The 14,743-nt window shown below is 54.9% G+C and overlaps 2 protein-coding genes across 5 annotated transcripts; both read left to right on the top strand.

Annotated features, from left to right (window-relative positions):
- Positions 1 to 3,828, top strand: SLC10A3 (solute carrier family 10 member 3). 2 transcript variants are annotated; one of them, XM_055438382.2, is made up of 2 exons: positions 1 to 120; positions 2,000 to 3,828. In XM_055438382.2, exon 2 carries the CDS (start codon positions 2,138 to 2,140, stop codon positions 3,569 to 3,571), a length of 1,434 nt encoding a protein of 477 aa, XP_055294357.1. In that variant the 5' UTR covers positions 1 to 120; positions 2,000 to 2,137; the 3' UTR covers positions 3,572 to 3,828. The 2 variants fall into 2 exon arrangements, with proteins under 2 accessions (XP_055294357.1, XP_055294356.1); XM_055438381.2 differs by lacking the exon at positions 1 to 120 and adding an exon at positions 127 to 774.
- An 819-nt stretch (positions 3,829 to 4,647) lies between these two features.
- Positions 4,648 to 7,337, top strand: UBL4A (ubiquitin like 4A). Of its 3 annotated transcripts, none has more exons than XR_016036976.1 (5): positions 4,648 to 4,806; positions 4,971 to 5,076; positions 5,296 to 5,510; positions 5,618 to 5,917; positions 7,172 to 7,337. XR_016036976.1 is itself a non-coding variant. In XM_055438383.2 (5 exons), exons 1-5 carry the CDS (start codon positions 4,759 to 4,761, stop codon positions 7,281 to 7,283), a joined length of 588 nt encoding a protein of 195 aa, XP_055294358.2. In that variant the 5' UTR covers positions 4,648 to 4,758; the 3' UTR covers positions 7,284 to 7,337. The 3 variants fall into 3 exon arrangements, 2 of the variants coding, with proteins under 2 accessions (XP_055294358.2, XP_055294359.2); XM_055438383.2 differs by having other exon boundaries at positions 5,618 to 5,724; XM_055438384.2 differs by having other exon boundaries at positions 4,648 to 4,770; positions 5,618 to 5,724.
- The last annotated feature ends 7,406 nt before the right edge of the window (positions 7,338 to 14,743 follow it).

Genomic DNA, 14,743 nt, shown 5'->3' on the forward strand with positions numbered 1-14,743 from the left:
GCGGAGGCGGAGGCGGTGCTTCGTCGGGCTCGGGGCGGGGCCCCGGCTGGCCTGCTCGCGGGCGTCCACCGGCCCGGCAGGCGCTGGCTCCCGCGCCGAGTTTCCGGGCCGCGGAGGCAGGTGAGAGCCTCAGGCCGGAAGGGCGGGCGGAAGGCGGCTTCTGACTCCAGCCGGTTTCCGCCCTCGCTTGCTGTGGCGGCCGGGTGCCGCGGAGAAGGGTCGCCGCCGGGCGTTCGTGCAGCTGCGGGGACCGGGAGTGGCGTGAGGGATCCAGGGGCGCCCGGGCGGGTCGCCGGCCTGCTGGCTGCAGAGCGCTCCTCCCCGCCTCCCTCCCCAATTTCTGCCCGAGCTCTGATCTGCCCTGTCCGACAACTTCCGGACTCCCAGGTAGGGAGGAGCCCCGGGTCAGCACTGCCAACTGCACTGACACCGAACACTCGGCCAGTGTGGGAAAAGCTGCTGACCCGGGGGTTCCCTCCCTCCTCTTGGGGCGTATCTGCCCAAACTCTCCTGGCACCTCAAGCAGAAATGGTGGGATCAGGGCCAGATCCCCCACACAGTGACTCAAAGCCACCAGCGGTACTGGAACGATGGGGTGCATGGCCCTTCACCTCCTCTGTCTTCTGAACTGGTTCACACCAGACCGGTGGCTTCAGTCCCAGGTGCCTTCGTTTCTTCCCTGTGAGTCCCCTCCACTGTACTTCTCCTGCTCCCTCTGGTTTTCCTGCCTCCCTCTTCAGCGGTGAGACCCAAGGCTGGATCAAAGCCTCCAGGGTAAGTGACCCAAATGCCAAGCCAGGAGAGGCTATAGCATCCCAGGGTGGTAGAGGATGACTTTCCCAGGGATGAGCCTTCTGCTGAACCAGCCCTCCACCACCTACTTACACTGCTCCCCAGTCTCAAATGAGACTACCCCTGATAGGATCTAGAGACGCAGGGGTCTCTTCCAAGACTCGGACAATGCCAGGCATGAGTCCGCCAACAGTAAGGATGAAAAATTACTGTGTCCTCATCTTGGTTGCCCCAGTTCCTGCAGGACAATAGGGTGCAGGCTGCCCAAATTGAGAAGTGGAAAGAGGCAAACGTCCTTCTTTCCCGTTGAGGCAGCCCACCCCTCTAGAAACACTCCTCAAGGGTAGTTCTAGGCTCTGGTAGGGGTCCACGTGGGCATGGGAGGAGTCCCTGAACTCTGAGCAGAGCCTCTCAGATGGCACAATGGCTCCAGGAGCTCCAATTCTGGGTCTTCCAGGGGAGTGAAAGCTCTGACAGAAAGGGGAGAAACCTCCCAGTAGACACGTGGCCCTATCTGATCCCTTTCTGCTGCCCCTTCTGGCAACTTCCCTGGGGAGAGAGGAACCTGCTTCCTCCCAGAACCTCCATCTTGCCCCTGTCAGCAGCTAGGCAGGCCAGATGGCCACACACAGCAGCACCATTCACATGGCAGTGGTGAACATCAGCACATGGGGCCTTTGACCCAGGGGTCACCCGCTGCCCACACCACTTTGCCGGCTGCTCTCTGCTAGTCAGATGACACTCAGATGCCGTGAGCTGGCCTGCTCTCTTTGGGCCTGCTTCCTGGGCATCCCTGGGCCATCCTTCAGAGATTTCCTCCTGGTTGTGGTACTGCCGCAACTGTGCCTCAAAGCAAGTGGGGCACAGGCTAGTGGTGACAAGATTGGGACTGGATCTCCCTGGTGACTGATCATGGCTGATCCCCTGGTGTCAGGCCATCTCTGAATTGTGGAAATCAGCCCAAATCAGCAGGCCAAAGGTGAAGTCCTACCTGTCAGTGACCCTTCTGGGGAACCCTGAGGGAGTCGTGACTGGGGAAGGGACACCCGAATGGCACTCAAGGGCCAGCACTAGGCATTCCCTTTCCATCCCCAGGCTTGCAGCAAGGGACCCTGCTGAGTCTCCCAGCAGTGGGCTTCTCGGTCATGCTCCCAGGCTCACAGCTGCTCTCCCTCACCAGCCACCACCATGTCCCTTCTCTTCTCAGGAAGAGCTCTACCATCAAGAAAGGCAGCCCAGCGCCAGGCCTTGCCCATGGACCCTTCTCAGGACCACCCAAAGGCACCAGCAGGGCTTGTCTCCTAAGCTGCAGAGGGCCTGCACGCCCCACCCTTCGGAAGGAGCCATGGTGTTTAGGAGTGGCGAAGGCTGCTCCCTGCAGTGGCCTGGCCCAGAAAGGGGCACTGGTTGCACGGGCCCCCAAAGCATGCTCAGGGCCACTCTGCTGCTTGTCAGCCTGCTGTGGGAGGCCCGGGGAACAGCCAGTGCCAGTCTCAGCCCGGTTCTGGGCCATCCCATGCCCCTGACCAGGGGCCGCTACCTGAGCATTGGAGATGGCTCTGTGATGGAGTTTGAGTTCCCAGAAGAGAGCGAGGGCATCATTGTGATCACAAGCCAGTACCAAGGCCAGGGCAACGGGACGGGACCCAGCCCCATGCTGAGGGTCACCTCCCTGGACCCAGAGGTGCTGACCATCAAGAATGTGAGTGCCATAGCCTGGGGCGGCAGTGGCAGCTTCGTGGTAAGCATCCGCTCGGGCCTGCCTGGGATAGCCCCACTCCACATCCAGCTCACGGACCCCCGCGAGACCCCGCCCAGGCTGATTGAGGAGCGGAGAGATTTCTGCATCAAGGTCTCACCCGCTGAAGACACTCCCACTACCCTCGGCACTGACCTGGTCCACTTCTCAGAGAACCCAATCCTCTACTTGCTCCTGCCTCTTATCTTCGTCAATAAGTGTTCATTTGGGTGCAAAGTGGAGCTCGAGGTGCTGAAGGGGCTCTTGCAGAACCCCCAGCCCATGCTGCTTGGCCTTCTGGGCCAGTTTCTAGTCATGCCCTTCTATGCTTTTCTGATGGCTAAGGTCTTCATGCTGCCCAAGGCCCTGGCTCTGGGCCTCATCATCACTTGCTCGTCGCCTGGCGGCGGGGGGAGCTACCTCTTCAGCCTCCTCCTTGGAGGGGACGTCACTCTGGCCATCTCTATGACTTTCATCTCAACACTGGCTGCCACTGGATTCCTGCCGCTGTCCTCGGCCATCTACAGTCGCCTGCTCAGCATCCATGAAACACTCCATGTGCCCATTTCCAAGATCCTGGGGACCCTGCTGTTCATTGCCATCCCCATCGCAGCAGGCGTGGTAATCAAGTCCAAGCTTCCCAAGTTCTCACAGCTACTGCTGCATGTCATCAAGCCCTTCAGCTTTGTGCTGCTCCTGGGTGGCCTCTTCCTGGCCTACCGCATGGGGGTCTTCATCCTGGCAGGCGTCAGGCTGCCCATCGTTTTGGTGGGCTTCACGGTGCCCCTGGTTGGCCTCCTGGTGGGCTACGGCCTGGCCACATGCCTGAAGCTGCCAGTGGCCCAGCGGCGGACTGTCAGCATCGAGGTGGGGGTGCAGAACAGCCTGCTGGCCTTGGCCATGCTGCAGCTGTCCCTCCGCCGCCTCCAGGCTGACTACGCCTCCCAGGCCCCTTTCCTTGTGGCACTTAGCGGCACCTCGGAGATGCTGGCCTTAGTAATTGGCCACTTCATCTATAGCAGCGTGTGCACCGTTCCCTGAGGCCCCCTGGGTCAAGCTTCTGCAGGCACCCCTAGCCCCCAACCTCCACCAACTGTCCCCACCATTCTTGTGTACCAAAGGCCTTTAGTTCTCATGCACTATGCACTCGGAAAAAAAAATCCAGGCTTATTTTTTTTACTCGTTTTTTATTCTCCAGCTTTCAGTACCAAAGAGGCCATGCTGAATTCTGTAGGCGGGCACTGCCCAGAAAATATATTTCAATAAAACAGAGAAGCAAGCTTGGGTCCCTTGCTGTCTTTACCCTCTGAGGCCTGCAGGTCGGGGAAGGAAAGGTGTGGTGTGGCCAGGTAGGAGTGGGCCAGGGTGGAGGGCTGGCTTGGGCGACAAAGTGACCTCTGGCCAGATTTAGCCCTCTTCGCCCCTGCATCCGGAGAAGGCAATGGCAAGCCACTCCAGTACTCTTGCCTAGAAAATCCCATGGATGGAGGAGCCTGGTAGGCTGCAGTCCGTGGGGTCGCTAAGGGTCGGACACGACTGAGCAACTTCACTTTCACTTTCACACATTGGAGAAGGAAATGGCAACCCACTCCAGTGTTCTTGCCTGGAGAATCCCAGGGACGGGGGACCCTGGTGGGCTTCCGTCTATGGGGTCACACAGAGTCAGACACGACTGACGTGACTTAGCAGCAGCCCCTGCATCGCCTCTGAGAGCTGTATCTCTGTTCTAAAAGGAGCAGTGGGAAGAGCAGAGGCCTGACTGCCCCGCCAGATCCCAAGCTCAGTTTGTTTTCCACAGTGGACTAAAAAGGAGGCCGGCGGTTGGCGAAGCGAGTTCAGCGGGGCCGGGTCTTCTGCGGGCTCCTGAGAGGCAGGGGATGGGATGGGCATCAGCGTTGACCTGCTCTGCCCGCGGGCGTGGGCGCGCGAACTCCCGGCCCGCCGTCTCCCCGGGCCCAGCTCCCCAACTCCTGCGAGCTGGCCCGACTCGTCCCTCCACTCTTTCCCATCTCCGCGGGCTTCCGGGCTCCGTCCCCGGGGGACCGCGGAGGACGGTCCAGGTTGGGGGGGCGGGGCCGCGACGCCGGGGGCGGGGCCGCGACGCCGGGCGCGCCCCTCGCGAGGCTTCCGGCGGTGGCGGGCGGTTCCGGCGCGAGGCCGGGGCGGCGGCGCGCGGCGGCGGGCCGTTGGGGTGCGCGCCAGCCCGAGTGGACGCCTCGGCGGCCGCCATGCAGCTAACGGTAAAGGCACTCCAGGGCCGCGAGTGCAGCCTTCAGGTAGCATCGCCGGACTGGGTCGCGCGGTCGGCCCTGCGGTTGCGGGATCAGGCCGAGGGCGGGGACGGACCGGGTGGGCCGGCCGTCCCGGGAAAGGTCGGGAGAGCCGCCCTCCGCGCGGGCCGCGGCCTCACCCCCCCGTCCACCTTTCTTGGCTGGGACAGGTGTCGGAGGACGAGCTGGTGTCCACGCTGAAACATCTGGTCTCCGAGAAGCTGAACATCCCGGTCCGCCAGCAGCGGCTACTGTTCAAGGGCAAGGCCCTGGCAGGTAACCAGGGAGAGGGGACTCCGGGGGAGACCCGCGGGAAGCCAGGGGATGGGGCGTCCAGCCCAGGCAGAAGTGTAGGTGGAGGGGGCTCTGGCTAGGTGATCCCCCTACACTGGAAGGCCACCGCGGCACTTCGCCTAGGCTCCCAGAGGCCTCACAGTGCCGTGGGCAGTGCGACCGTGGGCCACAGCTCCATCAGTCTCTCTCTCTCTCGGACAGATGGGAAAAGACTCTCCGATTACAGCATCGGGCCGAATTCCAAGCTCAACCTAGTGGTCAAACCTCTGGAGAAGTTGTTACTGGAAGAAAGCACTGCGCAGAAAACGGCCGAGGCCCCGGCCCCACCACCCGCCGCCTGGCCGCTCATTTCCAGAGTCCTGGCCCGGCACTTCAGCGCCGCTGATGCCAGCAGAGTCCTCGATCAACTCCAGAGGGTGAGAAGCGTGGCCCAGGACCTCCGCGTCCTGCCCACCTGCCTCTGTCCCAGCGGGCGCCCCCCCCACAGCCGTGCCCCTGAATCCTTCTGGCTTTCTCTCTTCAGGATTATGAGCGGTCCCTGAGCCGCCTGACGCTGGATGACATTGAACGCTTGGCTGGCCGCTTCCTGCACCCTGAAGCGACTGAAGCTATGGAGAAGGGGTTCTCCAAGTAGGATTCTCGGAGTGTGGGGAGGAGCCTGGCCGGGCCACAAGCTGCATGTAGCATTAAATGTCTTCTTGTATTGCAACTTGGCTCATAATACTGCCTGGCGGGTACCCGGGTACCTGTATCTGGCTCATGTTAGGTGCCAGGCCCCCTCAAAGCTCTTGACCCGGGTTGGCTCCCACATGTTGCACAAAAGGTGAGACAGCTGAGGCTCCTAGCGGGGAAGGTGAGGAGCCAGATTCTGAGTTCAGCCAGCTTCCAGAAGTGCTTCAGGGTGAGAGGGAGTAAAGGGTCGTTCAGATGGGTTCTGAGGGGTGGCCATGGACATTCCAGGTTTAGCCGAGGAGAAACCCTCGAGCAATACCTTTTCCAGGCCTGGAAGGGGAAGCAGCTAGCCCCTAATGCCCAATCCAGTTACCTTATCCTTGACAGATCCGGCATTGGCAAGAGGTCAGGTGACGGCCAGCCTTGGGCCCCCTTAGTGGCTGCAACCAGTGTGCATTCAAACGGAAGGCGGGCTGGGGAGTCTGGGATGTCACCTGGCTCTGGGGAGTGACCTTAGGCAAGTCCCTGTGCAGCGTTTGTCCCCAGCTGTCAACTCTGCCCAGTGAGGGCTGCTCTTGAGACTCTCTCAGTTTCCTTTAGCTCCAAAGCCTGGGGTCAGGAGTCTGCAGGCATCCTACCCCTGTGTCCCAGATACAAACTGAGGCCAAATGCTGAGTGATGGCCAAGCGTGGCCCAGAGATGAAGTGTCCTGGCCCTTAGTGTCACAGCTTTTCTCTGGGCACCCCTTCTGCTTGTCTCCTCCCAGACATGAGCGGTCCATGACCTTTAGAGATGACAGGCGACGGTCTGGAGGTGACTTGAGCAGGCCCCTGTGCCCTTTGCCCATCCTCTGCCACATGTGGACAGGGCCTCCCAATGTGCACACCACTCACTGTCTGAGAGGGTGGGGGTGGAAACTGGGGGTGGGCCATAGAGATCGTCTAGGCACCTGCTCCTCGGAGGAGGGCACCTGGGCCGCCCTCCAGCCTGAGCCTCATGGGTAAGTGCTGGGTCCCCAGGTGGGGAGGACGGACAGTGGCTCGAGGACCAAAGGCTTTGAAGAGCAGGTGGAAGTCCATGGCTCCACCCAGGAGCTGGGCATGCGCTGCCACAGGGCCCATGCAATAGACTTCCCTACACGCTCATTTCTTTGCAGTCAGGAAATTTTATATTGACCTTTTCAGTCACACTTAGCAGTGCAAGTGAGACTTTGACCTGAAAGGAACTCTATTAGCTGAGCTGCTTTTGGTTTCTCCATCATTGATTTAACCATTACAGGACATTGGTTTAAGCAATAAAGGAAAGGTATTGGTTTGCGAAACTGAGAAGTCCAGGGGTATTGGCAGCAGATAAACGATTTCCCCAAATACCCAGTTTCTTCCTACCTCCCCTCTGCACTCTGCAGTGTCTGCTTCATCCCAGGCCTCTACCTCAGGATCAGAAGATGGCTGCCTGCAGCTTCCACCGAACCCCTCGGTCACAGCCAGCACGGAGCACCTTCCCGTCCTCTAGTGTAGCTTCCTCCTCAGCTGCCCCAGCAAATAAACGCTGTCCCTTTTGGATGCTCAGAACCGGGTGCCTCCATCATTTTGTTGGGGGCTTGGGTGGTCTATAGAAGGGAGAGGGCAACTCTCAGGAAGGCCGGGTCCTCGGGGAGGGCTGACATGTGCAGACGGGTCTTGTCGACAGACACAAGAGACAGCTCGTGAGTCTTGTGTGCCTCCCGACTGAGCAGTGGCAACCCCGTGGTGGCTAGGAGCCATCTGCTGGGCACATTGGGGACCTCAGGCTGCCCATGGAGACAGGAGTGGCGTCTCCCCGGTGTATAGCAGGTGCCTTGCTGACAGGACCAACGGGTCCGATTCCGCGGCCCTGTGCGGCTTTGCACAACGTTCTGGAGGGCCTGCAGTCACAATGTCCCAGACACTGCGAGGATGCATGAAATTACTTCCCAGAGAGCATGACCGAAGAAAGAGGGGACAGGACTGGACCTGGGAGGACTTACCAACTGGAGACACTGCAGAGGCCGAGGCGCCTCCGCAGACGCAAGGCCACAGGGAGAGCTTGGTGTCAGAGGCCAGGAAGGCACCTCCAGCCAGGGTGCGGAGTGTCTAGTGCTGCCAAGAAGCAAAAGAGAGAGCAGCCTCAAGCTAACAAGAAGGTCATTGGCGATGTTTTAGGGCAAGAAGCCGCTGCATGGTAGAGAGGGGGAAAGTTCTTGCCAGTGACTGGAGACCCCTGGTTCCAGAAGCTTGTCTGGGCAGGAGTGTGTAGCTACAGGGGGTGCAGGGGAGACAGGGAAGAGGTGCTGGGATGAGAGATGGGAGGCCCAGGTGGGAAGGGGCCATGGAGTCTCTGGTCTAGGCCTTGTGCCATCACAAGAGGATAGAATGGCCACGGGCTGCGCCCTGCCTTTGTCCTTAGGTTCTGGGGGCGGGGTGGCCCCATGTACCCCACAGGCTCCAAATGCTGCAATATCCTTCCACGGGGGCTGGAATCTTTATGGCCAGCACTGTGCCCCTTGAGCCAAGTGTCTACCCCAGAGGTGGGCACTGACCCCCCCCATTACCCTCCTCCATCCCCTGGCCTGAGACCACTCTCTCCTCCTCGTGGAGGGAAACAGCCCCACTAGGAGATGGCAGGGCGAGTGAAATGCCCAGCTGAAGTGGCCCCAGACAGCAACGGTCTGGCACCTGGAATAAGATGCCTGTGGTGCCACTTGCCATGGGCACACTGGCGGAGGGGCGGGCTCAGAGGAAAGCAGCATTTCCTTTGGGGTGGGGCTCGCTGAGCTGGAAAACACCCAGGCAAAGATCAGCTGCGTGCACAACTTGCTGGAGCCTTGCTTTCCACGCAGGCCTGGACAAAAGCCAGCCTCAACAGGTCCAGTAGGTCTGACAAGTGCTGCTCAGGACGGGTCAGGCCCTGCCAGCAGGAGGTGCGAAGGCCATGGCGGCCTCTGTGCCCTGGGCCTTGGAAAGCCTGCGGGAGAGATGCTCACCCCGTCCCCCTGTCCCCCTCCAGTGCCCAGCCAGAGCGGCCTCCCAGAGCTACTGGGGACCTGCCCCAAGCCACCTCTTCTGCCTGCCCTCTCCAGCTTTTCCTTCCACTTCCCCTAGCTCTGGGCTTCCCTGATAGCTCAGTTGGTAAAGAATCCGCCTGCAATGCAGGAGATCCTGGTTCAGTTCTTAGATGGGGAAGATCCCCTGGAGAAGGGACAGGCTACCCACTCCAGTATTCTTGGGCTTCCCTGGTGGCTCAGCTGGGAAGGAATCTGCCTGCAATGAGGGAGACCTAGGTTCGATCCCTGGGTTTGGAAGATCCCCTGGAGAAGGGAAAGGCTACCCACTCCAATATTCTGGCCTGGAGAATTCCAGGGACTACAGTCCATGGGGTCAGAAAGAGTCGGACACAACTAAATGACTTTCATTTTCACTTTTCACCTGTTCTGGCTCTCCCCCAACACACCCATCTCCTACTCTTGGGGGAACCTGAGGCTCCATCCCCAGATCTCTTCTCTGGATCTCTCACACCCTGGGGAACCTGTCCACTTTCATTGCCGTTTCTGTGCTTTGTGTCCATGTCTGCAGCTCACCCCAGCCCCGTCTCTGAGCTTTGGGCCACGGCTCTGGCTTGTGACTCTGAAGCCGTGCCTGGCTTCCCTACAGACACCTCCTGTCACCCCTTTAGTGCTTGTGATGTCAGTGGCACGGGGACTGGAAGACACATTTCCTTCCTTCCTGGCACCCATGTGCCCAAGGTGAAAGGCAACACCACTGGGTCAGGCTTTTGACGACAGGAAGTGGGAGGCCACCTTCACCTCTCCAAGCTCTCCCTTGTCCACTGGCCATCAAGAAACAATGCTTTTGGAAGAGTCCAGGGCACTGGCCTCATAGCAAGTCCCAGGGTCTGGATTCGCCTCCTTCCTTGCTGGTTAAGATTCAGCTTACGCCTTCTGAGGAGAGCGGCCACCCAGGGCAGGCTGTGTCCCTCCCCACGCAGTGTAAGGGAGGCTCAGTTTGATCACTCAGTCTCTCCCTAGTAAAGCTGCCTTCTCCCTTCCTAACACACAAGTCATCTGGGTGATACCTTGAGACCCAGGGACTCCCTTTTCCCCAACAACCTTCATCTCATGGTCTTACCACCCAAGGATGCTCCCCAGCTGGATCAGTTCAACTGGATGAATTGCACTGGTGGCTGCAAAATGGTGATTTTCTTGTGCTTTCTTGGTTTCTACAATTATTAGTTGGCATTTCTCTACAAAGAGCTTTCCCTTTTCCCTGCTGTCTTTTCTTAATTGTCATGGTGGACACTTTTTTTTATTCAACAACTTAAAATCTAAATGTCATTTTGGGGACAGTTTTTACTGCACCACAGCATGCATACAGTAATGGGCATAAATCATCAATATACAGCTCAACAGAATTTTAAAGTGAATACACCCATGTGTGCATCCCCTCCAGATCGAAATATATACATAACGCCTGCATATATATTACCTTTCCTGGTGCCTCCTCTCCAAAAGGTTTAATAACCTTTTGGGTGCTCAAACTGTTCTAGCTTTGGTTCTTTCCAGTTGACTGCCATGTCTCTTTCACATGCCCCATCCTTTTCCTTTTCAAGCATATCCTTCCTTTCTGACACTACAAGGTGCTCCAGGCTCCTCTTCTATTTTTTTCCTGACCCATACCTAGAATCTTCCATTTCTCCAAGGAGCTCTGGTTCCTTTTAGTGGAGACTGGTGTTGAGAACCAAGTTCTGGGTACAGGGAACATTCTTTGCTACTGGAGTGTCATTGCTTCTAGACTCTCACTGGACAAAACTAGGCAATCTTATTTTTTTAAGAATTCATGCTGTGATCCCCAATTCCAGTCTGGAGAAGGAAATGGCAACCCACTCCAGTGTTCTTGCCTGGAGAATCCCAGGGACAGCGGAGCCTGGTCGGCTGCCATCTATGGGGTCACATAGAGTCGGACACGACTGAAGCGACTTAGCAGCAGCAGCAGCAGCACAGTTCTATCTCAGCTTCCCTCATTCCACATTGATGTTCCTAACAACAACAACAACCGTATATGGATACGTTTACTCATCTCTTCTACTGGATACAGTCTACCTTGCAGTATACCCAAAGTAGCTTCACAGTCACTTCAGGACTATCATTACCAACAGCACACATACTGAGAGTAAAGCCGATTCTTTCTGTCCTTAGAATGTATCCCACAAAGGGAGCACCACCAGAGAGTGAGCTTGAAAGTTTCCTGACTTATTTTATCTGTGTGGTTCTGTTACTAACTGGACATGCAGTTAGGCTCATTTGCTTTTGTTTTTATTCCATTTTAGCATTTTTTCCCTCTTTCAAATGTATTTTTGCACATATATTTTATGGTTCAAAGTCAAAACTACACAACATATTACTAGAAATCCTATACACATCTCAATCCCCTATCAGTGAGAATTTTCACTAGTTTCAAGGTACTCCATCCTATTTATTTTTTTCCCAATAAGCATGTGTATCTGTGAATGTGTGTGCACAGGTCGTTTGCACTCAGCTTTTTTTTCCACATAACAATATATCTTGGAAATCATTTCATTTTTCTTTTTTTATTTCATTTTTCAATAGAGATTTTCATTGCTTTTACTGCTGCTTAGGACTATATTGTCACCCTGCTTATTTAACTTATATGCAGAGTACATCATGAGAAACGCTGAGCTAGGGGCTTCCCTGGTGGCTTAGAGGATAAAGCATCTGCCTGCAATGTGGGAGACCCAGGTTTGATCCCTTGGTCGGGAAGATCCCCTGGAGAAGGAAATGGCAACCCACTCCAGTACTGTTGCCTGGAAAATCCAATGGATGGAGGAGCCTGGGGTCACAAAGAGTCAGACATGACTGAGCGACTTCACTTTAAAGAGAAATGCTGGGCTAGATGAAGCACAAGCTGGAATCAAGATTGCCAGGAGAAATATCAAGAACCTCGGATATGCAGATGACACCACCCTTATGGCAGAAGGTGAAGAGGAACTAAAAAGCCTCTTGATGAAAGTGAAAGAGGAGAGTAAAAAAGTTGGCTTAGAGCTCAACATTCAGAAAACTAAGATCATGGCATCTGGTCCCATCACTTCATGGGAAATAGATGGGGAAACAGTGGAAACAGTGTCAGACTTTATTTTTTTTGGGCTCCAAAATCACTGTGGATGCTAATTGCAGCCAGGAAATTAAAAGACACTTACTCCTTGAAAGGTAAGTTGTGACCAACCTAGATAGCATATTAAAAAGCAGAGACATTATTTTGCCAAAAAAAGTCCATCTAGTCAAGGCTATGGTTTTTCCAGTGGTCATGTATGGATGTGAGAGTTGAATTGTGAAGAAAGCTGAGCACCAAAGAATTGATGCTTTTGAACTGTGGTGTTGGAGAAGACTCTTGAGAGTCCCTTGGACTGCAAGGAGATCCAACCAGTCCATCTAAAGGAGATCAGTCCTGGGTGTTCATTGGAAGGACTGATGCTGAAGCTGAAACTGCAATACTTTGGCCACCTCATGCGACAAGTTGACTCACTGGAAAAGACCCTGATGATGGGAGAGATTGGGGGCAGGAGGAGAAGGGGACGACAGAGGATGAGATGGCTGGATGGCATCACCGACTCGATGGACATGAGTTTGGGTAAACTCCGGGAGTTGGTGATGGACAGGGAGGCCTGGCATGCTGTGATTCATGGGGTCGAAAAGAGTCGGACATGACTGAGCGACTGAACTGAACTGAACTGAGGACTATTGTATGAATGAACCACAAGTGATTTCACCGATTCCATCCTGATGGACATATGTGCTGCATTCAGTTGTTTTTTCTTTTTTCAAATTTTGGACTGTGCTGGGTCTTTGTGGCTGCACATGGGCTTTCTCTAGTTGCAGTGCAAGGCTTTCTCATTACCGTGGCTTCTCTTGTTGTGGAGCATGGGTTCTAGGGTGTGTGTGGGCTTCAGTAGTTGTGGCACAGGGGCTCAGTAGTTGTGGAACATGGGCTTAGTTGCCCCACAGCATGTGAAATCTTATTAGACCAGGGATTGAACCCATGCCCCCTGCACTGGCAGGTGGATTCTTAACCACTAGACCACCAGGGAAGTCCAATGGACGTGGACACCAAGTCCATGTCCAATAGTTTTCTATTACTATCTATATTACACTAAGTAACAGAGGATGAGGTGGTTGGATGGCATCACCGACTCATGGTCATGAGTTTGAGTAACTCCAAGTGTTGGTGATGGACAGGGAGGCCTGGCGTGCTGCAGTCCATGGGGTCGCAAAGAGTCGGACACGACTGAGCAACTGAACTGAACTGAACTGAAGTAATTTTGTGTATATGTTGTTTCATATTTGTGAAGTAACTGGTACATGTGGCATTGCTAGGCCCAAGACACTGTCTGAATTTTTGAGGGGATGAGAAGGGGGCAACAGAGGATGAGATGGTTGGATGGCATCACTGACTCAATGGACATGAGTTTGAGCAAACTCCGGGAGATAGTGAAGGACAGGGAAGCCTGGTGTGCTGTAGTCCATGGGGTCACAGAGTCAGAAACGACTGAGCACACAGAATGCTGTTTCATCCAACAAGAAACAAACCACCTACTGTATAAACTACACAGAAAAGGTATCAGAGACAATACAATGACAGTATGGAAGTGAGGAAACTTACAGTTTCAGATTATTAGAAATGCAGCAAACTGAAATGGGCAAATGTGATGAAGGGTGCCTGGGGGTAGTATGTTAGATTGGTGATCCCAAAGGCCTCTTGGAGTTGACACCGGAGACTAGGTCTTAATGACAAGAAGGAGCCAGCTACGGGAAAGTCTGGAGACAGTCTTCCAAAAAGAAAAAGTAAGTGCAAAGGGATGGGGGCAGGCCACCCTTGGTCAGGAGCAGAGAGAAGTCCCTAGAGGCTGCACAGAGTAGGGAAGCAAGCAGGTGGAGGAACCCTGAGCTGGGTCACACAGGACTTTTATAAGCTACAGGAAGGAGTTTGTCTTTGGTTTCAAAGACAACAGGAAACTGTTTTAGTACTTTAAGCAGGGACATGATATGATGTGATACATATTAAAAATTAAGAACTGATTCTACTGTGGAGAACAGGATGTAGAGGAGCAAGCATAGAAGAAAACTAGTCAGAAAGCTGTTCAAGGGTCTCCCGTGGTGAAAAAAAAAAAAGTGAAAGTAGTAGTCACTCCATCGTGTCCCACTCCAGGCTTCTCTGTCCATGGAATTCTCCAGGCAAGAATACTGAAATGGGTAGACATTCCCTTCTCCAAGGGATCTTCCCCACCCAGGGATTGAACCCGGGTCTCCTGCACTGCAGGCAGATTCTTTACCATCTGAGCCACCAGGGAAGCCCCAGTGGTAGAGAATCTGCCTGCCAATGCGAGAGACTTGGAAGCTCTGATCCAGAAGATCCCACATGCCTGGGAACCAGTAAGCCAGGCACCACAACTACTGAGACTGTGCTCTAGAGCCCATGCACCCTAGAGCCCAAGCTCCGCCAACAAGAGAAGCCACTGCAATAAGCCCGCTTGCTGCAACTAGAGAAAATCCCTCACAGCAAGGAAGACCCAGCACAGCCAAAAACAATTAAATTATATGTGAAAAAAGGAAGCTTTTCAAGGAGTTCAGGGAGATACGGTGGCCACCGGTGGAGACTAGCAGTGAAGGGGGAGAGGGTAGGCTGATTCAGGATGGATTTTGAGGGTGATCTAACAGGCCTTGATAACCTACTTCACCTTTATGTCCTTCCTTATGATTACAAAGGAGGAAAACAAAAAACTAGCAGGCCTATCACCATCGGAAATTTCATGTCACTTTAAAAACTTATTTTTGATTAAAAATGCCGTATAAGGTTACTGTCAAAAACTTGCAGGAGAACAGAAAAGGGAAGTTAAATCGAGTCATACAGTTTGTGAACGGCCCGAGCTGTGGGAAAGAAAGAGTTAGTCG

The sequence above is a fragment of the Moschus berezovskii genome, chromosome X (assembly GCF_049115385.1).
Source record: "Moschus berezovskii isolate FMDL1 chromosome X, NW_MosBer_1.0, whole genome shotgun sequence".
Lineage (NCBI taxonomy): Eukaryota > Metazoa > Chordata > Mammalia > Artiodactyla > Moschidae > Moschus > Moschus berezovskii.

Bases quoted from the DNA above. Each gene is read 5' to 3' on its own strand.
- SLC10A3 (XM_055438382.2), top strand. From the start codon at position 2,138: ATGGTGTTTAGGAGTGGCGAAGGCTGCTCCCTGCAGTGGCCTGGCCCA.
- UBL4A (XM_055438383.2), top strand. From the start codon at position 4,759: ATGCAGCTAACGGTAAAGGCACTCCAGGGCCGCGAGTGCAGCCTTCAG. The intron at 5,511-5,617 runs GTGAGAAGCGTG...TTCTCTCTTCAG, and splicing joins TCCTCGATCAACTCCAGAGG to GATTATGAGCGGTCCCTGAG. The intron at 5,725-7,171 runs GTAGGATTCTCG...TGCACTCTGCAG, and splicing joins ATGGAGAAGGGGTTCTCCAA to TGTCTGCTTCATCCCAGGCC.